General features: G+C 40.5%; 1 protein-coding gene across 3 annotated transcripts in view; it reads left to right on the top strand.

Moving 5' to 3' along the window:
* The first annotated feature begins 18,829 nt into the window (after nt 1-18,829).
* Nucleotides 18,830-26,748, top strand: part of LOC149780818 (uncharacterized) — a 30,437-nt gene continuing 22,518 nt past the window's right edge. For all 3 annotated transcript variants that reach the window (XR_016415141.1, XR_016415140.1, XM_089937881.1), the window contains exons 1-2: nt 18,830-19,163; nt 25,658-25,816. Coding sequence is in view for 1 of the 3 variants with exons in the window: in XM_089937881.1 (XP_089794007.1) it covers nt 19,118-19,163; nt 25,658-25,816 (205 nt within the window). In the remaining 2 variants the exon portion in view is untranslated. The remainder of the gene's footprint in view (nt 19,164-25,657; nt 25,817-26,748) is intronic.

The following is a 26,748-nucleotide window of genomic DNA, read 5'->3' as shown; positions in this document are numbered from 1 at the left end:
CCAATGTCCTTTCTTTTGACAGATATAGCAAGTATCTTCACTTTTATCTCGAAAGGAAGGAGAGTAGTCCGAAGGCTGGTCTGAAGAGAATTTTCTAATGACCCCACGCAACGCTCTGATGAAACGTTCCATCTGGCTAGTCTCTTCCATCGTTGTGATCAGGTAGAGAGTGAAATGAATAGTGAAAGGACAAGACACGTACACTTTTATATACGCTGGTCTGCCAGGACTAGCTCATGGTGTTTAAACTTGAGTCATTTGACTTTTTGCTTTCAAGATGAAACGATCTAATTCATTTGAGAAGAAAGAAGAAGAAAGTAAGAGGCAGAAACGTGATCTATCGCCTCGTACCAGAGCTGAAGTCTTGGCACAAATTCATGCCAGTGATTTTGAAGACGACATGAGTGAACCAGAATCCAAGCCCTCTCAACCACGTTCACCGCCCTTAGTTAACCCTGACAAATACTATTCCATTCGAGAGACAGAAAAGCGCTCCTCTAGAAAATTTAGAACCACGGCTTACACCTACACGGTGAAGTTTAAAGATTTCAAGTCCGAAGTACCCTTAGAGAAAGCAGAAGGGTTCATCACCGAGATGTGGGATTCTTTACTCACCGCACTCAAGCGACAATGTCAACCCAAAGAAGACGATCGCTTGACACTATCCATACAACACGATGGTTTGAAGTCCCCTGTTTGGATCGAGTTTAGCAGACTCACAGAACTGACCCCTTCCAAAGTCATGGACAAGATACAACAGGTGCAACAACCCAATGACCAGTTTGACATCACCGATGGAAAAGCCACACTGAAAATGGCTCACGTCTCTCTTCCTCAAGGGACTGGACGCAAAAAGATGTTATTGGTGAACGATCTTCGCAGCATTAAGCGTAGCCTCGTCCAAATTTACAACCCTCATGACCAGATGTGTTTAGCCCGGGCTATCGTGGTGGGGCGAACCTATGCCAACAAGAACGACACGGCAGAATGGAAAAGAGCCTGGAAAACTATTCGACAATCGGACCGAGCCAAACAACGAAACGAAGCAGAACTCCTGTTACAACAAGCGGGCCTGTCCAAAGACACACCCTGTGGCATTCCTGAAATGCAAACATTGCAAGATGTCCTAGCTCCACGCTACACCTTGAAAGTGCACCCTCAAGAAGTGCGCGGACCTCTGTTGTTTCAAGGCCAAGATTTTAAGGATGGAAAATACATTCACCTTTATCAACACGATGACCATTTCGATACCATTACCAATATCACTGGATTCCTGGGATACAGATATTACTGTGAGAAATGTGACCGTGGTTATAATAATCGAGAGCAACACAAACATTGCGGATGGAAATGCTCAGGATGTTTGGCCTCTCCACCCTGTCTGAGCGAAGGACCAGTGCCTTGTTCAACTTGTCTGCGCACGTTTGTCAGCCCTACCTGTTACCAACAACATTTGAAGACGCAAGGTTCACAGCAGAAATGTGCTTGTCAACTGATGAGATTGTGCTCTACGTGTGGACAAGGCATACGTACCAATAATGCCAAGGCACACGTATGTTCAGGAAAGAAAAAATGTCACATTTGTCACCACATCGTGGACTTGGAACATCAATGCTACGTGCAAAAATACCAACCAGAGAAAGAGGATGGTCACAAAAATGAAAAAGGCAATTTCATCTTTTTCGAATTTGAATGCATGCAAGAGACCGGCATTCACATTCCTAATTTCTGTGTGGCTCATCGAGCGTGCGACAAGTGCATTCAAGAACCTATTTTCAGTCATTGCCCTCACTGCAGCAAGATTCCTGGAGGGCGTGAAAAAATCTTTCGGGGACCGAACACGCTAGCCGATTTTGCCCAATGGGTCTTAGACCCCATCGACAAGACGTGGAGCCAAGAGGACATCGAACGTTACGGAGATTGTCATCGACATGCCACGGTGATGGCTCACAATTTCTCCGGATACGATGGACAGTTTCTTTTGAGGTATTATACGGAACAAGGCACCGAACGACCTAAAGTGACTTTGAACGGAGCCAAAATCATTTCCATGCAAGTGGGACAAGTACAGTTTAAAGATTCCATGAGTTACTTGGCCATGTCTTTGAGTCGAATGCCCAAAACGTTTGGAATGACAGAAATGGCTAAAGGGTATTTTCCACACTTTTTCAATACGGAAGCCAATCAACACGCCGTTCTACCCCATTTGCCTGAGGCTAAAGATTACGACCCCGACAACATGGGTACCGAACAACGAGAAGCTTTCTACGCTTGGTACCAGGCTCACGCCTCGGACCCTTTCGACTTTCAGGAAGAAATGCTAAAGTATTGTCGTTCCGACGTGGACATTTTACGGAGTTGCTGTGGAAAATTTCGAGAACTGTTCATGGAACACGGAGGGGTCGATCCTTTGAAAGAAGCTTGCACCATTGCCAAAGCGTGTTCCTTAGTGTACAGACAAAGATTCATGCCTGAAAACACCGTGGCGGTCATCAGTCCTCAAACGACCAACTATGTCAAACGTCAATACTCGGTCAAAGCCCTACGTTGGTTACATTACTTGTGCGACAAGGAAGACAAATGGATTCAGCATGTCCGCAACGGAGCGGGCGAAAAGACCATTGGAACGCATTCGGTAGATGGCTGGGACTTAGAAAACCCAAAGATCGTGTACGAGTTTAAAGGCTGCTAATTTCACGGATGTCCCGTCTGTTACCCTGACCGTAAAACTAAAAATCAGTTTCTACAACGAACCATGGAAGACTTGTACCAGGCCACTTGTCAGCGACGCCTAAAGTTAGAACAGGAAGGATACCAAGTGGTGGAAATGTGGGAACACGAGTACGATCACCGTTTGAAAACCGATCCCGAGTTTAAATGTCTCGTGGAAAGTTACAAGCTGGTGGACCCCCTGAACCCGAGGGATAGTTTGTACGGAGGAAGGACCAATGCCACCTGTTTGATGTACCAAGCCGACGAAGAGAAAGGAGAAGAAATGAAATACTTGGACGTGTGTTCGCTGTATCCCTACGTGTGCAAATATTGTCGCTTTCCTGCAGGGCACCCACAATTGTTCACGGAACACATCGACCTGAAAAACATTCGACAATACGAAGGCTTGATCAAGTGCAAAGTTTTGCCTCCCACGGACTTGTACCATCCCGTCTTACCTCACCATTGTCAAGGCAAACTGATGTTTCCTTTGTGCCGAACTTGTGCCGAAACGTGCAACCAAGACCAGCCTTGTCAGCACACTCAGGAAGAACGGGCCTTGACGGGGACCTGGGTCAGCGTAGAATTGTTCAAAGCTCTGGACATGGGATACCAACTGTTAGAAGTGTACGAAATTTGCCACTTTCCCAAGACACAACAATACCACAAGGGTGACCCCACGCAGAAAGGCATTTTCGCCGACTACGTGGATGCCTTTCTGAAACTGAAGCAAGAAGCCAGTGGCTATCCTTCCTGGTGTCACACTCCCGAAGACCAAAAGACATTCAAAGAGAAATACTGGGCACAAGAAGGTATCACTTTAGATCACATCGAGAAAAACGAAGGCAGGCGATCGTTTGCCAAAGTGATGTTAAATTGTTTGTAGGGCAAAATGGCACAACGTCCGTGTTTACCCAAGACGGAGTATTTGACTGAACCTTTCCGCTACTTTCAGATGATTCACGACAAAACCAAATACATGAAACACGTGGACGTCGTTCGCGAGGATTTGATCTTGGTCAATTACGAAGAAGATCTGGACTTTGTACAAGACGACCCTTTTGGAAATGTCATCATTGCGGCTTACGTGACAGCTCATGCTCGCTTAAAACTGTACGAAGCTTTAGAACTGTTAGGGGAACGCGTCCTGTACTTTGACACGGACAGTTGCATTTACATCCATCACCCGAGTCAACAGCACCCTGACATCGAAGGAGACCGTTTAGGAGCCTGGACAGACGAGCATCCCGACGACAAGATTCTAAGTTTCGCCAGTGGTGGTCCTAAAAATTACGGTTACGAATATCGGGACAAACAAGGAGAAGTGCACACGCAGTGCAAAGTGAAAGAATTGACTCTGAATTATCGTACCAGTCGAGTGGTGAACTTTGGGGTATTGAAAGAAGCCTTGCAGTCTGGAGAGGACGAACACTTTAAAGTTACCACCTATCAACCCAACAAGATTGTACGTTTACCCACTCACCACATCGTCAGTCGACCCTTGCAAAAAGTCTATCAAATCGTGTACCAGAAGCGAGTGCGACTTCCCAATCATTTCACCTTACCGTATGGACACGTCGGTATTGGTCTGTATATAAGACGGAACCCTAGGCAAGATCGATAGTTCATTGTGACTACCAGGACCAAGTGAACAAGATGAATACTTTCAGAGAAACACAAAACAAGTTTAGAAAGGCACAATTCAAGTGTGGGGTTTCTGAAGTGGAATGCGCTTGTGAGCCTTGCAACTTTTCAACCTGTGTTAGTGACAGTACCAGAAGAACCCGTCACCCAGGACAGGACTGTCGTGGACATTCCTGAAAGGTCATTCCGGGAGGACACTTGTGTGACCGTACCTCATGTAGATACTGTAAGAACATTACACACTGTCCCTAGGAGATCTTGCTTACCCAGAACATGTTGCACAGAGACTTGTTTATATTCCACTTTGATCGTTTTGATGTGTTTTTTATTCTTGTACATCACTATTTGGCTTTTATGTATTTTTGTCTTTCGTGTTGTTCATATTTGAAACATTCAATAAACGTGTCCTGAAAAAAGTATATAAACTCTCGTCTTGTTTTTTTCGTGTCACAAGTGACATTCCTAACACTATGGCTACTTCTACTGTCTCTGCTCCCTCTTCCTCCACAGTCAAAGTCATCGACGAACACTTAGATCGTACCAGTTGGGAGGCTTTGTATCTTCGTCATCCCTTTAACATGCTCATTGCTGGACCTAGCTGTTCAGGCAAAACCGAATTTGTCAAACGTTTGATCGAACATAAACATCATTTGATCGATCGACCACCTCAACGCATCGTGTGGTGTTACAAAGAGTGGCAATCGGCGTACAGCCTCTTGCGAGAAAGTCAAGGCGATTCCATCGTGTTTGTGGAAGACATTCCTAAAGAAGACGATGGCATCGTCTCTGACTCCCGTCAAACCCATTTGGTCATTTTTGACGACATGTTAGGAGAAGACGAAGAAGAAATTAAACTGTGGTTCACGCGTAAAGTGCATCACCGTAATGCCAGTGTCGTTTACATCACTCAAAATTTGTTTCAACAAAGTAAAGCCCATCGCACCATCAGTCTCAATGCGCATTACGTGGTCTTGTTTAAAAGCCCTCGAGATAAATCGCAAGTGCAAGTCTTAGCCAAACAGTTAGGAACGCCTTGGCTGACTCAGGCGTACGACGATGCCACTCACACTCCACACGCCTATTTACTCGTCGATTTGAAACCTACGACCCCCGAGGATCTGCGATTTCGTACCCACTTGTTTCACCACTGGTGCCAAGATGGAGGGCCTGTCCTGTACACGTCTCCGTCCTCGACTTAACTTCATTCCACAAAAAATCTATAAAAACCTCAGACCCTTTTCGTCTGTCTCACACACAGTGTGAACATGACGTCCCTTCAGTCGCATCTTCCCGTCAAATTGATTCGTGCCTTGTACGGCATCAGTCGAGAAAAAAATCCACAAATACGAGCTCGTGTCTTAGAAGCTAGTCTCAAAGAAGTCTTACGATGGTTCACGGTGACGGCACGTCAATTACTCCAAGGGATCATTCAGATTCCTCATCAAACCAAACGCTTTTTCGATCGAAACAAAGTCGCTTTAACCCAACTGGCCGATCCCCGCATTGACACTCAAACCAAAAAACAAATCATTTTGAAACCTGGAGGGAGCGGTACTCTAGGAGGGGTCATCATTCGCTCTCTATTAAGATGGGATCCTAATGCTCCCAAAGTTTTCCCCAAGACAAAAAAAAGCAGTCAAACGAAGCTCCAAGAAGAAAAAGAAAAAGACCAGGTCCTCAAAAAGACCCGTGTCTGCAAGAACTTCTCCAGTGGCGGGACCCTCCTCTTACCAGACACCACCCCGGAAAAAGAAAAGAAGCCCTCAGAAAAAGAAACAGAGAAAAAGTCCCCAGAAAAAGAAAAGCCCACAGAAGAAAACTAGTCGCAAGAGAGGCACTTCGGCCAGGACGCAACCTTACACTCGCAAACCACGACCTGCCACGGCAGTGACTGCGTCTCCGGTAGCCTCAGGTTCCATCACTTCTCCGTTGATGTCACCAAGAACCGAACAGTACTTGGAGACGTTGATCACACCAAGAACTTCTCCGTTGATGACCCCAAGAACTTCCCCAGTGGCAGGACCCTCCAGTTTCGCAACAGTGGCTGCGGCTCACAAAGTACCTGCTCCCAAAATCAAAGTCCAAGAAAGATCGGGCATGTTACAAAGTTTACTGGATTTGTCCAAGCAAGAAATGGCTAGATTTAGTCCGTTGCGTATCCCTCCACGACGTGTCATGCCTGTCCTCAAGTTGATACGACGTCAAGACAATCAGTGGCGACGCGTTCCAGTATAAAAAAGGTCTGTGACTAAGTAGGGGTATCAGTGTTTTTGGTGCTGAAGACTCAAAGATGTCACCCTCCAGAAAGCATCCCTCTTCTAAACCCCAAGGAAAGAAAAGGAAAGGACTGCTCTTCGTTTAGTCAAACATGGGGACATGTTATCTGTCCTGTCCAAAGCTTCTCCACCCCTACGAAAAAAACTCATTCAAACAGCCTCCAAAGAGGTCATCGATACCGTGTGCGAATGTTGTTTGAACGTCTTGAAAGGCACGATCCCTTTGTCCAAACACCAGAAACAATGCTTAGGTAAACATCGTCACGTTCTTCGCCAAATGGTTCAAAAGAAAATTCCCATTCGTCAAAAGAAGATGTTGGTCCAACGTGGAGGCATTTTACCCCTCTTGTTAGGTCCCTTACTGAAAGGAGTCTTGGGAACCATGTTGGGAGGACTGGTGGGAGCAAGATAAAAAGGGCCTCGGAAGTCCCAAGATCTCAGAATTGACCCCTGACAACCCCATGGAAGGACGAAAACTAGCTTTAGTGCCTTACAAACGATGGATGGAATACCATCGTTGGCAAGAACAACGCACTCCGCATTTACCTCCCAATCCCCATTTGAGCGAGATGTCCCAGTTGCAACACGAATTGCAGTCCTTGATGGATCGCCAAGATTTGTCCGAAACAGAAAAATCGCAAAAGTACGGTCAACTCTTGCAACGACTGCAACTCTTTCACCAGAAAGCTTTAGACGAAACAGCTCTACCCACTCTGAAAGATTTTAAGACCTTGATGAAAAGTCCAGCACCATCACCAGTACCAGTACCACCACTACCAGTGACCAAGACAGAAAAAGGAGAAGAAGAAGAAGGGTTTCAAACTCCACCAGAAAAAGTACGCAAGTTAACAACACCACCTACCTCCAGAATTGGATGGATTAAAAAGATGATGGCCACCCCTTCTTCATCACAAGAAAAAAAGAAAGTGAAGACAGAAGTGAAGACAGAAGTGAAACAAGAACCGATATCCCCCGCTCAGACATCCTTCTCTTCAACACCTATTGCCGGTCGCACACGCAAAGCATTGCAATCCAAGAAAGTACCCCAAGAGAAAAAGAGTAGCATCCTCCAAGAGTGGGTGTCTTATTAACACACAAACACAAAAAAAATGGAAAAAGTCTTAGCCAGCATTTACTACGATCCCTCTCATCCTGCAGGTTACGCAGGAGTTCAAAAATTGTATCGTGCTGCCAAAACTCGATTGAAAAGTCTCCGTTTACCTCAAGTGCAACGATGGTTACAAGAACAAGCTACCTACACTTTACACAAACCCATTCGACGCAAGTTTACCAGAAGTCGCACCCGAGTGGAAGGCATCGATCATCAATGGCAAGCCGATTTAGCCGATGTCTCTCATTTGGCCAGGTACAATCGTGGCTACAAATATTTGTTTTGTGTCATCGACGTCTTTTCCAAATTTGCCTGGGTCGTGCCCATGACTTCCAAATCGATCAGCGAGTTAGTGCGAGCCCTGCAACGAGTGTTGAAACAAAGTGGTCGTCACCCTCTTCGATGGAAACGGACAAAGGTACCGAATTTCTGAACCAAGCTTTCCAAAAAGAATTAAAGAAACGTGACATTCATTTTTTTACCACCGAGAATCCCGAAACCAAAGCCAGCATCGTGGAACGTTTTCAACGCACTTTGAAAGAACGCATGTGGAAATATTTTACGCATCACCACACTCTGAGGTACATCGACATCTTACTGCACCTGGTGCAAGCGTACAACCAATCTTACCATCGAAGCATCGGACGTGCACCGCAAGAAGTGACTCCCGACAACGAAGTGTTGGTGTTTGAGCGCCTGTTTGGTACGTCCCCGACGAGGGCTGTCCCCAAGAAAAGTGGAGAGTTGACCGTAGGAGATTGGGTGCGCATTGGCAAAACCAAACGCACTTTCGACAAAGGTTACTTACCTAACTGGACGACCGAATTGTTTCGTGTCACTGGACGAGTGCATGGCCGTCATCCTGCCGTCTATAAATTGGAAGACATGAACGGAGAAGTGCTCAAAGGAACGTTTTATTTGCCCGAGTTACAACGTGTCACCAAAAAAGAAGACGACGTGTACGACATCGAACGCATTCTCGAACGCAGAACCCGTAAAGTAGGCAAACGACGTGTCAAAGAAGTCAAAGTACGTTGGAAAGGATATCCACCCAGTTTCGATTCTTGGATCGACGCTTCTCAAGTCATCGACTATAAAAAGAAGTGACCATCATGCCCTTTCACACAGATGCAGCTACGTCGACCACTCCTTCACCCAGTTCTTCTCTGCAAGATTTACAAAAACAACCCTTGTGGGTGTGGTGCGGAGAACGAGTGCCTAAAACGCAAATCGTCTTTTTCTGCCAAATCTTCGTGGTGTATTGTGTCATCGGGGCAGCCATTGCCAATTTGAGTTTGCAACAAGGAGACAAACAATTGTGGACGATTTTATTGAGCAGTTGCATCGGTTACCTGCTTCCTAATCCCTCCCTGAAATTCACCTCGATCGGGAACCACGGAAACCTTGCGTCCAGTGCCAGTGCCAGCCACTACTCCAACAACAACCCAATTTTGAGCGGAGACACGCCTCTGACGTCCAGCAACCCCTCGGACAGCCACAGAACAGCCACAGAATTATGAGTCACCAAAACCAATTTTACTTAACCTTACCCAGTGACAGTTCCATGGAGGTGTTTCCCAAGAACACGTTGTGCTGTTACACGGCCAAATTACCTCAGACCACCCCCTTAGATCACGAAGCCCATTGGGAAGTGGCTTTAGTAGAAATCATTCACCCGACCCAAGTCCTCAATGTCCTTCCCAATCAAAATTTTTTTAATGTAGAAGTTCATGACGAACAATTACAACAGTACTTGGATACCTATGGCAAATATGACAAGAAAACCCCTGGCACAAAAAATCAAAAGTACACCACCTATCACTTGTTCATTCCTCCAGGCTATTATTTTAGTCGTCAACATTTGGTGAGCACCATAACCTCCAGATTTAATGTCGTGTTTCTGAAAGCTTTGGAGAGTGTCAAAAAAAGTGTCACCATGGAATACCACAAAGCAGCTCGTCGTTTCTTGATGAAATTTGACGGGAGTAAAATCCTGTCCATTTTATTTTGTTCTGAATTGTTTGACATGTTGGGCGGAGACATGGACATGAGAATGGCCATGCTCAAGAAAAACGAATTGCCAGTCGTTTACGACAACGAGTCTTTTAGCAAGTTATTTCGTGCCCCGGTAGAACTGAACCAAGGACTGAATTTGATGTTTGTGTACTCCGATGTGGTGGAGTACAACGTGGTGGGACACACCTCCGCACCGTTACTACGTGTCATTCCTTTCAAAGTGGATTCTGCCACGGCCACTGACGAAGAAGGTGGAAACACTTACCACGTCCACCGCGAATTTGTACATCCTCACTATTTGCCTGTCAGCAAGTCTTATTTGGACACGGTCAACATCGCTATATAAGGAGATTTTGGGACAAAATATTCCATTCACCAAAGGAAAAGTCACGGTGAAACTCCATTTTCGAAAACGGTTCTCTCACGACTCGTAAGTCATGTATCCAGTGTACCGAGGGGCTGCTCGACAGCGAGGACACGGTTTAGGAGATATGTTGAAATCAGCCTTTCGTTCGGTGGCCCCGGTGTTGAAACCGATGGTGACACGCGGATTGCACGCCTTGAAAGATGCGGCACTGACACAAGGCAAAGAATTTCTCCAAAATGTCATCATCGACAAACAAAACCCTAAAGAAGCTTTCTTGAGGGCAGGCAAAAATGTCTTGCTGCAAACGGGCAAAGACCTTTTGGACCGACGAGACACACCTATAAATGCCCTGCACGCTACCGAGTCAGGCATTCAGCAAGGACAAGGCAGAAAGAGACGAAGAAGAAAACACCCTTTCACCAGACTTCAAGCTAGAAAGGCAAAGAAAAGAAGAACCGTTCGAGACTTAGACGTTTTCGATTATTGAGAAACAGACAAAAAAATGATGCACCGAGAGTATTGCGCTTGTTCCAAGTCGGAACTGGATTTCTTTGCCATGCCCCCTACCATGATGACGATGCAAGAATCCCAATGGGTGGAATTTCATCCCGTCTCCTCTTTGACGGATTCCGCTCCCATCGAGTTTGAAATCAAAGGACAACCCGAAGACTACATCGATCTGAATAGCAGTTACCTGTATTTGAAAGTGAAAGTGATCAAAACGGACAACACCAATCCAGGAGGCGATGCTAGAGTAGCTCCTGTCAACAATTTCATGCATTCCTTGTTCAGCGAAGTGGAATTGTACTTGAATAACAAACTGGTCAGCAGCAGCATGGATACTTACCCATATCGTGCCTACTTGGAAAATCTCTTGACGTACGGAAAAGAAGCCAAGAATACTCATCTGGATGCTTGCGTGGTATGGAAACCTGACACGGCAGGTGTAGGCACGTTTAGCGACACAGTCCTGACAGAAGATGAAAATCCTCACAATGTGGGGTTTAACGACCGTCGTAAGAAAATTCTGCAAGGGCGAAGTTTAGAACTGATGGATCGTTTGCATTTGGACATGTGGATACAAGAAAAGTATTTGCTGAACGGGGTGGATATCCGTCTGAGACTGAATCGTAGCAGTGCCGCTTTCCATTTCATGGCCCATGCCAACGAATGCAAAACTATCATTCAAGAAGCCCGAATTTACGTGCGTCGTGTGGAAGTGTTACCTAAAGTGGGAAACGACGTCAGTCAGACGTTGAGCTGAACGACCGCCAAGTATCCGATACGACGCGTAGAAGTGAAAACGTTCACCATTCCTGCTGGACAGCGATCTATGATCGAAGATCATCTGTTCCAAGGACAGTTACCCAAGCGTTTGATTGTTGGTATCGTCAGGAATTCAGCCTTCAACGGAACCCACGATCAAAATCCTTTTGAGTTTCAACATTACAATGTGTCCAAGATCGAAGTCAGTCGCGACGGCAAGACCTTGTGTACCCGACCCTTTGAGCCCAACTTTGGTGTCGCAAAGAATTATCTGAGATCGTACTTGTCCCTGTACGAAGCCACGGGACAGTTAGGAACCAACACCAGTCACGGTATTTCGTACGACGATTATGCAGGAGGCTATGCTTTGTGGGGTTTTGATTTCACTCCAGACCAAGGCAGCGACGAGGGACATTTCCACCCTATAAAATCGGGCCAGATTCGTGTGGAACTTCAGTTTGCAAATCCACCTCCAGATCACACAGTGAACGTCCTCCTGTATGCAGAATTCGACAATACCATAGAAATCAACAGTTTGAGAGAAGTCATTCTAGACTATTAGAAGCCATGGAAGACTGTTATCCCTCTTTGCCTAGTGGAGAAACTTTAGACATGAAATGTGAGGAGACCGTGGAAGGAGAATCCCAAGACAAAGACGAAAAGGACATCATGATCAAGTCGAGATGTCCAGAACAAGAACAGCAATTGGTCTCCTACTGTGCTACATACCTGGCAGACACAGTTACGATATGGATGAAGCATGATTACTATGAATGTCAAAACATCAGTCAAGAAGAAAAATTCAAAGAATATCTGGACGAAGCTTGGAGTCTGTTTAAAAAAGACGTGTTACGTTGGTGGTATAAAGACTTGCGTGAACATTTCTGTCCTCCATTAACGACTCAAGAAATCCATTACATCAAAGCCCTCTTTGACAAATTCAAAGAGAAAGTTGAGATCGAAATTGATCACTTATTATCAGCAAAAGAACATTTAGTGACTTATTTTGATCATGGTTTTTCTAGAAACGATGAGAAAGTAAATCGTTGATTTTGTGACTAGTATGCTTATTTTGTTGTCTTCAGCTAGGAAACGTAGTGTCCATCCATGACTCAATGACTTGCAACAGTGGAAATCACAATTTCATTCACAACGTTGCCAACCCTGTTTAAAGTAGAGTGTAAATTGAAAAAAATGTTTGTCATTTGAAAAAAATGTTTGATGTTATATTGTTGGATTATTGTTAAAAAATGTTAGAAGTTGTTGGTTAGTGTTAAGTGATTTTGAATAAAAAATGTTGTGTTTTGAAAAAAAAAATGCCTTTGTCTTTTGTTTGACTATAAGAATGTTGATTCATGCACTTTGACTTCTCTCTATCTTTCTCATGACACTCATTAAACGCTGCGGATCGAAAACCGTGGAGGGATGTTTTCCTTCACGTCCGCGCTTTGACTTTAAGAACCGGGGTAGCCTCCAGTCTAACCATCCATTGTTGACTCATCCTCCTACGAAGATGTGCTCCAAACTAGCTAAGCTAAACGAAGCCTACGTGAATTTGCATAGGGTCAGACACAGTCTGATACCGAAGCCAGAAGAAATAGAGAACGTGAGAATGCTAAAAGTCACTGAAGACCTGATCGAAGAGCTCTTCAGAGAAGAAGTGAACAGGGAGAAAGAAGAATGGACAGAGAAGTACAGACTTCAGAGACAGCAGCAACAGCAGCAGCAGCAACCTGAACCTGACAAAGGCTTTGTCGATTGTCGTATCGACACCAAAGAGTTCTTCTTCTCTTTCCGAAGAAGCAGACCTATCGCCAGAAAGTCCATCCTGAGAGAACGTAGCATTCTTAGAAACTAAAAGATTGCCATAGCAAACAAAAAAACAGCCCTTTTCAGGGCTACCCAATACTCTAGAAAAGAAATAACAATCCAATTGCCAATATGTGTAGGTAGAGTAGTGTGTATATAAACACTGACTCTTTTATAGTGTGAGTGTTTGTGTTTGTGTATATGATTGTGTGCTTGTAAGTGCTCAAGTACGTTGGTGTGGATAGTATATTAAGATCAAGTTTTGTTTTTGTTTTTTCTTTTTTTTTTTTTTTTTTTTTTTGCTGTTTGAGGTGTGGGGAGAGTAGATTTAGGGTTAGATTGCTTTGAGTATGTGAATAGTATATTGAAGTGATTAATGAACATTTTTAGAATAGTGGTGGGTAGTATAAAAAAGTGAGTGAGTGTTTCTTTTAGGTCCGCGCGTTGTTGGGTTATGATCTAGGTAATATCAATTTTGTGTCTTAGGGGATGTTTTCCTTCACGTCCGCGCTTTTAGTATAACTTAAAAACTAGTCGTCAGTTGGGCTACCCATCGTCGACCTGTTAACAGCAAGACAATGAATACAAGGATTGTGAAACTGCTAGAACTCCAGATGCACCTGGAATATGCCAGGCGCATAGTAAATGAACTGTCCGCGGAGGCTATCGTAGAAGAAGCAAGAATAAAGAAGGAAGAGGAGGAGAGAAGAGAGAGGGAAGAGGAGGAAAAGAAAATAGGAGAGAGGATGACTTACAAGATACCAGAGACAGAGGATTGGGGTGCTGAAGCGAATCATCCCGCCTCTGCACTCTCAAGACAAAAAGTAAAAAGAGACTGGAGTCGAAGATGTGTGTGTGGTGCCAGACCAGGAAGGTGCCAGCATTAGATAGGTGCATCTGAAGTTCTAAAACAAACAGCCCTTTTCAGGGCTACACAATACTCTAGAAAAGAAATAACCATCGATTTGCCAATGTGTGTAGGTAGAGTAGTGTGTATATAAACACTGACTCTTTGTGTGTGTGTGTGTGTGTGTGTGTGTGTTTGTAAGCGCTCAAGTACGTTTGTGGGGATAGTAAATTTGGGTTTAATTTTATTGCTTTGCGCGCGCGTGTGTGTGTGTGTGGGGGGGTAGTAGATTTGGGGTTAGTTTATTGCTGATTTAACTTATGTGGATAGTATATTATATGAAATGAAAGAAGTAGGGGATGTTTTCCTTCACGGCCGCGCGTTTTAAGTGATGATCTAGGTAATATCAATTTTAAGTCTTAGGGGGATGTTTTCCATCACGTCCGCGCTTTCAGTATAAGAACCCACAGAGTTTGATGTTCGAACCATTCTACGGAATAATAAAAACGAAGATGGTGGTTGCAAGTCAGTTGTTTAACAACTTGGTACATATATACTATTGGATAATGGATGGTATCTATGTAGTGGAGAGACTAGAAAAAGAATGGAAGATAGCAGAGTACCTGTACTACGCTAAATGCCTAAACGTAGCAAAAGAAGTGATAGCAGGAATGATAGAAGAGGAGGAAAAGAGATTGAGAGGTATGATAAATCCCACCTATGTCAGAGTGGGAAGCCTAAAGGAAGCACTTGACAATGCAAGCAAAGTCAGGTGCTTTCTTGAAAATATGTCACATGGGACAGAGTGCTCTTTTGTGGAGAGAGGTCTGGACAGACTGAAGAAAGGAGAGGAGTTGATGAGAAAAGTGATGCAGGTAGAGGTCAAGAAGATTAAAGAGAGATGGAATAAAGAAAGAAAAGATCAGGAAAACAAAAAGAAAGAGGCAGAGTTTGAGCGGCTAAACAACAATTGGATCAAAGTCCAGGAAAAGTTCAGAGCCATGGGTCATCCTGACTGGATAACAGAGAAGAAGAAGAAGAAGAAGAAGAAGAAGAAAGGAATAATGGAAAAAGTGAGATCTTGGTGGAAGAAGTGGAGGAAATAGAAGAAGAAGAAGAAACACAAAGGCCCTTTTCAGGGCCACTCCTATTTCTAGAAAAAAAAATGACTTTCAATTGCCTACCCCCAAACTATTATTTTATATATATATATGTGTGTGTGTGTGTGTGTGTTATGTCCCTCTCCCCCTGTTCCCTTTCCATAGACCCATCGGGTCTGGACCCTGTTACAATTCCCCATGTTCAATTTCCCTTGTCGCTTTAGTTGCCCATGCTTTTTTCCCCATGTTCAATCCCCTTGAGGCTAGAGTGGCCCAAGACTTTTCTCCATGTTAAATTTCCCTTGAGGCTATAGTGGCCCAGGGTTTTTCTCCATGTTAAATTTCCATTGAGGCTATAGTGGCCCAGGGGGGTCTTGTAATGCTAATTTCCATTGAGGCTATAGTGGCTCCCTTTACTACTCACACGTCTTAGACCAGTTTTACGTTTTTAAGACCGAGCAATTTAGTTTTGCCTTCAAGTACAACAGCAGGTGTATTGCTCCTGTGAAAAAAATAATACAATCCATTTATTACGAGAAAGTGTGTACTAATAGGTTTAGAATGTAAGCATAACATCATATAAGAGGGTTGCATCCGGACTCTAAAGCAGCCATATCAGCGGCGTTGTCCATCAGTTAGGGAGCATTCTTCCAGAGACTTCTTCAACAATCTGATTAAAATCAGATCTCCACTGTCCTACGTGAAGATCTGACGACAACCGCTTAGGGGCCATGATCTGGTGACCTTTGTATTAACCATTGGACTTGCAGATTTCAAAAAAATCTGAAAGTGATTCAAATCTTTTGGTACACATTCCTGCTCTTCATCCACAGTGCTCAGTCTCCAGACACAAAAATATAGGACTTCATCTGATTGGCTGATAAAATTAGCGATTATAGTAATAACATCAACCCAATGTAACGAAAGTACGAAAGTACGTCGTTGCTGAAATTTGACCTGGATCTGGTCATTTGCATTCCGAGTCACATGACTATACAAATCTCGGAACCTACATGTCAATGACATCAGAGGTCATATAGTCACGTGATATCGAAATGAACAAATTTCCCAAGTTGTTGCACATAGACATATTATATAGAAGTCACTTAATGTTTGCAAATAAATATAATGCATTACATATTTATTCTGAGAGCAACGAACAAAAACCTGTAGGTACCGCAGCAGGGTGGAGAAAACCGTTTTCAAGAAGTACTGAGCACGTGTCAGCGATGTTTTTTATTTTGTTGGTGTCACGTGATTATCACATTGACACGTGCTCTTCGTAGTGAATCTGGTTTTCTTCAAATTTCTGCAACATTTACAGATTTTCGACGTTGTTTTCGCAATAAATATTTTCAAAAGTTTGTTTTTTAATTTTTCTATAAAAATTACATTACTTTAATTTATATGTTCGATTTGTTTTCCAACAGCAACACTAGAAAGTCTGTTGTTGATATCACGTGACTTTATGACTTATGATGTCATTCAGATGTCGGTTGCGAGAGTTGTGTAGTCACGTGACTAGGAATACAAATTGCCAGATCCAGGTCAAGTTTTAGCAACGACGTGCTTTCGTCTCGTGTATCAGCGGATTAAAGACATAGCGAATGCTATGATCGCAATTTCTGAGAAAATAAATCATATTCATATCGATTTCATGCAGGTATATCTCGATGAAAGGTCGTTCAAGTTTGCTGGGCCGGCTAGTAAGCGGCTACCACACGCCGACACCAAATGGTGTCGGTGAATTCCAACTTTTCGATAGGGAATGCGCTCTGACCCTACACCCCAACATAAATGTCCAAATATCAAAACATGGGGCGGCAAGGGTTAGAGGAAACTCGGACTAAGTGTAACTCTGTTAAAACCTACTGTTCCGCAGAACGAAAGACTGCCAGCCCTCTTTTAAGATGGAAGCAGTAATAGTTATATAATATTCGGTGGCTCTAAACGTCCAGTCATCGGCCACAGGCACATTAAGGAGACTTGTTTGAATTATGTCTCTGCAAGCTTCATACATGTCCGGCGCCACCTATTCGGTGAAGTACGTGCGCAATGGTACATCATGTGGAGGATTCAAAACCCTAACATGTGCAGCATCTGTTTAGAACTGTGCACCTCAAATGAAGATCACAAAAGGTGCACATAATAAAAACAATATAGAAAACCAAGACGGCTGAGACTCATAAAGGAAGATATTAAAACTAGAAGAAGAAAAAACAAAAACGGGAGACGAAGAAATTTAGGAGAAAGAGAATAAATAACCGTAAAGGATACAGCTGTCGCCTATACAAATGGAAAGATATACAAATGTTACAATAGGGTATATAGCTGAGAATAAAGTCTATCTCAACAGTCCACTTGACAACAGAAACTGTAATATACCCATTTCAGAACAGAGATTATATTTTATTACTGGGTATTACAATATTTATATAAAGTAACATCTTCTATTACATAAGCGATATGTATGAAAGATGGACCTTTTAATAGCTAATGGTTTTTACAACTTGAAAATGTAAATGAGTAAAATCGAAGAGCAGATGGTGACGAAGAAAGTATTGATGTTAAATATTTCAACATGAAACTCAAAAAACTGAGATCACGTTGGGCAATTTTGGATGCATGAGATGTTAGAAGGTCACTGAAAAGTGGTCGTTTTTATCGTTTTCCAAATGAGGCAACACTTTGTAGAAGAAGAGATTAGGTAGTTCTCTGATGAACAATAAAAGAACACTGAAATCATCAACGGATGTATTCAAACAATTAAAACTAATCAACAATGCATCTGGCTGGATTTAAGAAGCACAGGTGATCAATTGCATTGTAGTGGATGTAAGTATTCATCCGCAAACCAACAAAATTAAATATAAAGAGGCTCACGGTTGACTAAAAGCTTTTGTTTAAAACTCATAGAAAACATTATGCTATTTGGCAACGAGTATTTTGTTATGACTTTACAACCATAGGTTGGGCCCCAAGTGGCCGAGTGGTCTAAAGGGCTCGCCATTACGGATCACTGCTATCTCACCTCTGTGCGAGGGTTCGCGTCTCGGGTTCGGCCAATGTGGGTATGTGAGAAAGCTTGCCAGTTGCTTCTCCTGGGTCGGTGGTTCTTTCCGGGATTTTCCCGGGTTCTTCCTCCACCATTTATACTGGCCGTTACGTATAGCCTATCTTATGCTGAAAATGACATTAAACCCTACAACAACAACATCAACAACAATAGGTTACATAATTATTCATAAGGGCTATTTAAAGAGAAGCAAATAGTAAATAGTTAAAAAGTTATATAGGTAATTCGGACTTAACGTATCTCATCAAACACAATCTTATGTGGATATGTTTTCCAATCTTATCTTATGTAAGTAGCAATCAGATGTTGACAAATTTTCGATTCATGGATATGGAAGAAATTAAACGGAGAATCAGTACCAACCCATGATGAAAAGTATTAGTAGTAATAATAATAATAAAAATAAGAAGAAGAAGAGGAAGAAGAGTAGCAATAATAGTAGTTGTTGTTGTTGAAGATAGAAGTAATAAGATGAGCGCTCAGAGTATCCTGTTTTTTTTTTAAAACGCGGAAACTGTTGAACTTCAGGATGGATAACTCTTTCTATAGCTCTTTACCATTGAAATCACAAAATGTTTTGTAAAGTGTATGAAATGTGAATCTTAGGTTAGTTTATCTTTAACAATTTTCCCTAATTGTGATCAGTTGTTTTAAGTAAGGTTACTATTGTTCCCACACAGTTTTTCTTACTAAATAAACAAAATCAATAAATACTGATGCAGAAATAGACCCACCAACAAGCTCAAATGTGTCCTGTTCGGGATTTGCACACAGTACGAAAATGTGATGCCAAGACGGCAGATTGACGTGCCGTGCGGAAGAGGTCCGTCATGTGAAAGACGGTTGTAGAATTAGATGTCCTATGTGAATCAGATATTAATTTATTCGTGACTATGGCTGCCCCCTCAATTTTAACGACAGATACAACGTCTTTTCACGGTAATCGCATTAAGTATTTTTGCATGAGCTTCAATATACAGTGAATGTTAATATTGGTATCTGTGAATCGTGCAAAGATAGTCGGGTTCACAACTACTGAATACTGTAGTGTAAACCATGACACTTTAAAAAAAAATGCCAAGCAATGAAAAATGACAGTTTATTTATTTTTTTGAAACCGAGAAACACTGTGAAACGGCTTCTTCAAATGTCATGATTGTGAACTCCACGCAAGTTTTTCAAGCATGTACTTTTCACATTTCGATTATTGGGGACACAAAATGCCAGCTGACAGTGGCCAGATACTAGTAGTCGATTGACCAGTAAGATCAAAAGCACGACTGGTATGAATTTACCCTCAGGCTAAAAACTTGCATGATGATTGAGAGGATGAAGTCATCTGTGACAATATTGTTAGAAAGCTGTTAAATTTTTAAGTTTCTGAATTTAAATCACAGGTTTTAAAAATGTTACCACTATGGTTAAACAAATTAAAATACCTGACTAAAAAGAGGTGTGTGTGTGAATTATTTTCTCATATTCTGAATTTATTTACTACACCTATATAGTTTCAGAGGCCTATGTTTAAATAAGGTTTGAATAGTTACTAACATCAGTATTAGTAGAAAGGTAAACTTTTCTCTGCCAGTCTGATTATTTTTGGGAATTTTATTGGTAGTGATAAAGGGCATGTCAGCGAAAAGATGTTACACAAATGTAAATTTTATTCATCCATTTTGCAAAACAATTTTCTGTAAAGTAGTTTACAAAAAGCCTAGTTGCAAACTTATTACAGTGTGACCCTGTTATACCGTGGTAGTTGGGAGCCATAGAACCTGACCATGTTATAGATCGAACAGTGTTATTAGCAACCATGTCAGTTAGCTGATGAAAATGATGCATTTACTCCAAAAAATGTTGGTTTGGGTGCATCAGTAATAAATGCAGGCGGTAAAATATGTGCTTCATTGGCGCAGTTACCATTTTAAATCGATACATATTAAATGAGAAATACACCTGAAGTGAAAACAGAGAAGGCATATATAATACTTTACTTTATTTAGAAAACCATGGATTGGTACATATATGTGTATACTATTTTATATATACTTGTCTAATATATAGCATGATTAGAGTATCAATACTGTGTTCTCACCTGTGAATCTCATCACATACATTGAATCCACAATACAACTAATTCCATAGAAAATATAACCGCTCTGGTGGCCTAGTGGTTAGTATGTCCACCTCGGATGAGGTTGGTCACGGGTTCGAACCCCATCTGAGTCATACCAAAGACTTTTTAAAAAATGTATATATTTATGTGACTGGGTGGGACATCATGCTACATGTATGCAGCATAATGCCCCAGTGCTAGACATCACTTTAAACTGTCACACTCCAGACATCATAGTGATATGACTGAAAAACTGTTAAAGCTAAATTGAAAATCGAAATCACACACACACTCCATCAAAAATATGCACATAAACAGATTTAAAATATTTATTAATTTTGTCACAGGTCATATAGGTCTGAATTCAGTGAAAAAAATATAACACATTCACGTAACGAATTGACATATTTACTTTTCAGTACGTCTCAAGTTGGTAAAGGTCATTTTGCATTTTAAGCCGCCATTGGTAGTATTCGTAAGCATAAAATTTTTCCTTGCAAAAAGGAAACTTTCACGGCACAGTAAATGTGTTCCAGTCACGTTGGAAAATGAAAAAATCCATGAGATTCCATTGCTTTTATTTAAGTTTGGTACTGACTTCCTTTGAAGAAAAAGTTCTTCATTTTTATTGATGAGTGTAGTCGGCTTTCTTTAATAAAAGGTGCATGTGTTATTGAAGTCACTGCTAAAGGAAAGCTTTGGAGAACCAAACTAATGCCCGTTTCTTATTGTGACGGCAACCTCAAATAATTGCATTGCATGATTGAGACTGATTTTTTTCTTCCATTTCCTTAGTACCTTTTCATAACAATCGGCACTTCAAAAGTAATCTGTTTCCTTTGAAATTTCAGCAAGCTATTTTAGCTGGGTACATTTTTAAAAAGGAATTGGCCATCGTTTGGTGATTGTAGTTATTGTTCCTCCCTGCCTATGGGATATAACAACAAGTAAGATGCGTTTTTTTTGTTTGTTTTATATTGGTTTTTTTTATAAATATTTGTGGTAGTGGAGTGATGCTGCCTTCCACACATGCATCAGAAATTTAACAAAGGGTCAACGGATGATTGAGATGCAGGTGTTCTGGTCTGATGACAGGGATTACTACAGAAAATTTGAGTGTTCTGAAGGATTTAATTCTGAGTGAAAAGAATAGGAATTTTACTTACTATCCACATACAAATGTCAATCAATGTAAATATATTAATTACTAGCTAGCGGCCGAAAATCCAACGAAAGATGGATTACAAGATAATGCCTCATCCGGTTGATCTCCCTTTACCAGAAATGTCAAGAACAAAAAAGCCAATATCTCACAACACACGGTTCTCATGCTAGATGTCAACATAAGTGGATTATGATATAACAGTGCACTGTTAAAATGGTTTGTTAATATTGACAAAGAATTTGTTTATATAACAATACATAAATTTCAGTGCATTTTATATCAAGTTTGAGACTTCCTTTGGGGCCTTTGAATTTCTCCACTCCAGACCAATGGTTGTATATACAAGTTTAAACAACCAACAATGTTGCCAATAAAAAAAATCGATGATGGTAAATTTTGCCACCAATATGAGGAAACAAATCGCAGTTTGTGACATTGGCAAAGCCCTATGCCACCCCCGAATAAACTTGTGACGCATTATTTTTAGTACTTTTAAGAAGGAAAAACTTTTTTTTGTTTATGAGAAAAATACATATAAAATTTCAGGAACCACACCATGATCATCATGTATTATTCATGTGCGATCTTTTCCCCAAAATGATAATAAACTTTTTACTTTTTTTCATACTTTTAAGAAAGATATATATTTTTTGTGTATGAGAAAAATACATGTATATAAAATTTTGGGGTCACACTGTATATTGATTCTGGTTTTAAAGATTCAGACAATTTCAGTTTTAAATTAAAAATCCAAATTTTAGAATTCAGATTGCAATTTCATTTTTTACCTCATTATTCCAAAATTGAGCATAAGTGTCCAAATGCACTCTAAAATCTTTTGTCGGTATATGGATACCTTTATTTCTAATGTTGATAATGATATATAGAAGCAGGATGGTTTACAAAATATTCCCATGAATTAACTTCATCATCAATAGCCACATGTCATCAGTTTACTTCATTTGACAATGGCATGACAATGACAAATTGGATTGATGACTCATGGCTTGTGCACTGGGAACCTTATTTGCACAACAGTAGGGAATGGTTGATACATGTACTTGGTTGGGTATGTAATTAACATGTTACTGTAGAAAGTAGACTTGCACTACATTTTAAATATATGTCACAAATTTGTTTCATGCATGGTGTGTTTATGTTCATCCAATGCTTTATCTTTTAATTTGGTCAGCAAAATGTTTGCTAAATTGATCATCATTGGTATCATTTGTATATTGTATCAGTAATCATCAATTTGCTTTTATAATCACATCTTTATTTAATGCTGCCCCCTCCATACTGTATAATTTGTTGCAGATGACTTTTAATTTTTAGCCAGAAGTAAAATGAACATCATCCTCACTTTAATTAATTAGCACACGATTGCCACTCTTGATAGTAATTGATTGGGTATGGAAGGAAAATGACTGGACATTTATTGTTCTTTTTCATGTAGATTCAAATGCGTATCAGGCAAGCACTTTTAGAGATGCATAATTGGAAAAGAAGCCTCTTCTAGGCTTTGAGTGATGGAATGGAAGATGCTAACTTTTGTTGGATTAATTATCTCAGATGGAATATTGGTGATGTATTATAAAACTTGAAAGTGAATAATTTGGGCAATTTAGAATTTAAGCATTAATTCCTCTACAAATATACTGCAAAATATTGAGGGCTACTGGCTTCTATTGAAACCACTGTAATAAGATTTAGGAATTTTGTAAGGGTCAGTTATACTGGAAAGTTTTATGGTTTAAAAAATGAATATGTGATTTAAGAATTTCTTTTGTTTTGTGAGTGTATATCATGTATTATGTAAAACACAGACAAATCCTAATGACAAGTATTAATTAAATATTTTGAACATGATCATTCTTATGGCAAAAAAGACAAGGACAAAGATAAGTTGATTTTATGTGTATATATATATATATATATATATATATATATATATATATATTCCTACATATATATAAATAAAACAGTTTGGTTTAAAATAGACCATTCTATGCCAGATTGCAAAGGAGATGTATTTTTGGGTTGTGTTTAGTTTGGCGCGCACACACACACACACTTACTTTTTAGAAACAGACATCTAAATGTACAAAATACACACACACACACACACACACACACACTTTAAAACTAACAGCTGCCTTGCTTGGCGTTCAGCATTAAGAGGTTAGTGTTAGGACTGGTCGGCCTGGTGTCAGGATAATGTGACTGGGTGGGACATCATGCTACATGTCTGCGGCATGATGCCCCAGTGTTAGACATCACTATAAAGTGCCACATTGCAGACATCGTAGCGATATGACTGAAAAATCATTAAAGCTACGTTAAAAATCAAAATCACAAATCACACTTTAAAATGAAGCTTTGGAAAATACATTTAAGTATACAAAATGCACACACACACTTGAAAATATTCATTATAGGATAGGGATTTGAAGTTTCATACAGGTGATAATAACTAGAAATGCATCACATTGGAATATTACCCTATACAGAAAGAATGAAAGTATGGCCAAGAGGAAACTGAAACATTTTAATTGCTTGCATTAAGCTATCATGAACCTTGAAATGAAATTGGTTTTTTTTTATTGTGTGCAGATGATGCTATTCTGTTTGCTTAATCAAAATATGTTGTACCAGTGTTAGAAGGTGACAGACTCTATTCATAAGTAATTAAAATGACAGACTGTGCCAGTGTTAGAAGGTGACAGACCCCCCGATTCATTAGTAATAAAAATGACAGACTGTGCCAGTGTTAGAAGGTGACAGACTCTATTCGTAAGTAATAAAAATGACAGACTGTGCCATTGTTAGAAGGTGACAGACTCCCCATTCATTAGTAATAAAAAGTATAGACTGTGCCAGTGTTAGAAGGTGACAAACTCCATTCATTAGTAATAAAAATGACAGACTGTGCCAGTGTCAGAAGGTGACAGACTTCCTATTCATTAGTAATAAAAATGACAGACTGTGCCAGTGTTAGAAGGTGACAGACTCTATTCATAAGCAATACAAATGACAGGCTGTTCCAATGTTAGAAGGTGACAGACTATATTCATAAGTAATACAAATGACAGACTGTGCCAATGTTAGAAGGTGACAGACTCTATTCATAAGTAATAATAGGATCAAAGATGGTCCATGATGACTTTTGAATCATTGATTAAAATTTAACTGACCTTGGCGGAAGTGAGGAAGGACTGAACAAAAATTGATTTTGACAGAAACACTTGAGTAATTCGGATTTGTTAAGAGGAATATTTAAGAGCATCTCTTATATTTTTTTATTAATTCATGTCAGAATCCAAAATGTGCACTTTGTCCCCATGCTAAAAAAAAAAAAAAACAGGCTAAGAAATGTTACAAGTTCACCAGTGCTTGAAATTCAGAGACTATGTATGTGCAGGCAGAAGTCCTGAGTGTGCAGTGTATTTCATGTAAATTGAATTTTACAATAATATATGGAGAAAGAATATAAAAAAGCAGGCATAAGTAGGAACCATCACATAGAATTGAAGTTTTTTTCTGTAAGAAACACACCCACTTTGTAGGCTTTGTTTACGTCTTGATCAAAAGTGGATAAAATGGCACTTGCAGAGACTTTCTTTGTAACTTTTGTGGCAGGACACAATTTACCATTCTTTATGACGAATTAAACTGGTCTGGTTAAAGTTATATTTGTAGACTGAGATTGCACAGAAATGTCCATGTTAGCTTTTACATAGACAACACACATTGTCACTTAGATCCTATCCCCACCACTGATACAGAAGGGATGAAATTAGGTATGATTAGGAGTTGGAGGTCCAGTGTCATCATGGAGATACATGTACATATGTCAGTAAACAAGATGCAGTGGTTTAGAAGCCAATCTAGTCTGATAAAAATTTTGAGATCTGTTGATTTGATGTTCTGGTTTGGTCACTTGTATTTAAATATTGTTTCATTGTCTTTCGGCATAATATGTTGAAAGTGTCATTAAAAACCAACCAACTTTAGCCATCCCTCCCTGCATCACATCTTGGTTAGGCTTTGTGTTTCTTAGGTACTGGCACATTCATAATCCACAGGCATATTATTAGTTTCTTCCAGTGTGCTTTATTAGTATTTTTGCTTCATAATTTGATTTCCTTGTAGATGAGATGGAGACTGACTACTTGACCTGTGGCAGGTGTTTACAGGAATTCCCATTGCAAAACATCACTATATTCATTCACCACAAAAAGCTGGACTGCAATGACAACGGTTTTAAGTCTCAGGTCTTTCAGCATGGGATCAAGTCTTTCATTGACAGAGGTAATCACGTGCTATTACAGCTTTTATGACAAAAATAAATTTGTAAGTTCTTTTCTTCTTTGAAACTTAACACTTCATTTATGTTCCTTAGTTCATATTTAATTAGTTAATAAGGTAATAATTGGCAGAAACAGAGGGATATGACACCCATCCCCAAACTCTGCATGCCCTGCTCATATTTTTGGCTCTCACTTTGAATCCTGCCACTAATTTTATTGCTTAGTTTGATGTATTCAGATATATTATCTCAGTATTATGTGACTCGGTGTGTGCAGTCCAGAATTAACTTTTACTCTGTGCCAATATGGCACTAAAATTTGTGACCTCACAAACGGTGAGGAAAATAAACATTTGCAGATGAAAAATGGCTTAATTATTAGGCATATGGCTGACAACTATTTATATGTAAGTCACTTTTGACTATTTAATTTACTGTATGTCTTTTACCTCATCTTATTGAAAATAGCTTCTGACACTCTAGGTAAAACATCATTAGGAATTGTGTTATATTGTTCATACTGATGCTTTGTATACTAGTTAATAAATCGATGATGCAACTGGACATACTTACAGGGCTTGTGAATCTACCAATGTCATGTACCATGTGCACGTTTGTTTACATGGTTACTGATTTTGTAAACCTTTGTTGACAGTTTAATAAAGCCTTTTAAATGTGTCAGCTTTTCAGCCTTGACATCCAAGGTTTATCCATATAAAAGGTTATGACAGGGTTGTTTATTATCTGCATGGAGTTCATACATGAAAGCAAATCTGTCATTCAGCCTTATTATATCCCCACAGATATACAGGTGGAGCTATAAAGAAATGTTCATGTCCATCAATTGTACTTATTCCCACAATTATTGATGGGTAGCACGATGCTTCGTAAATAATACAGTTACTATTTGCAGATGTGCATACTGTTATGGACA

This window comes from Sinohyriopsis cumingii, chromosome 16 (assembly GCF_028554795.1).
Source record: "Sinohyriopsis cumingii isolate HCF-2022 chromosome 16, ASM2855479v2, whole genome shotgun sequence".
Classification (NCBI taxonomy): domain Eukaryota; kingdom Metazoa; phylum Mollusca; class Bivalvia; order Unionida; family Unionidae; genus Sinohyriopsis; species Sinohyriopsis cumingii.
Note: the sequence above shows the minus strand (reverse complement) of the source record. Positions and strands in the feature narration are given on the sequence as shown.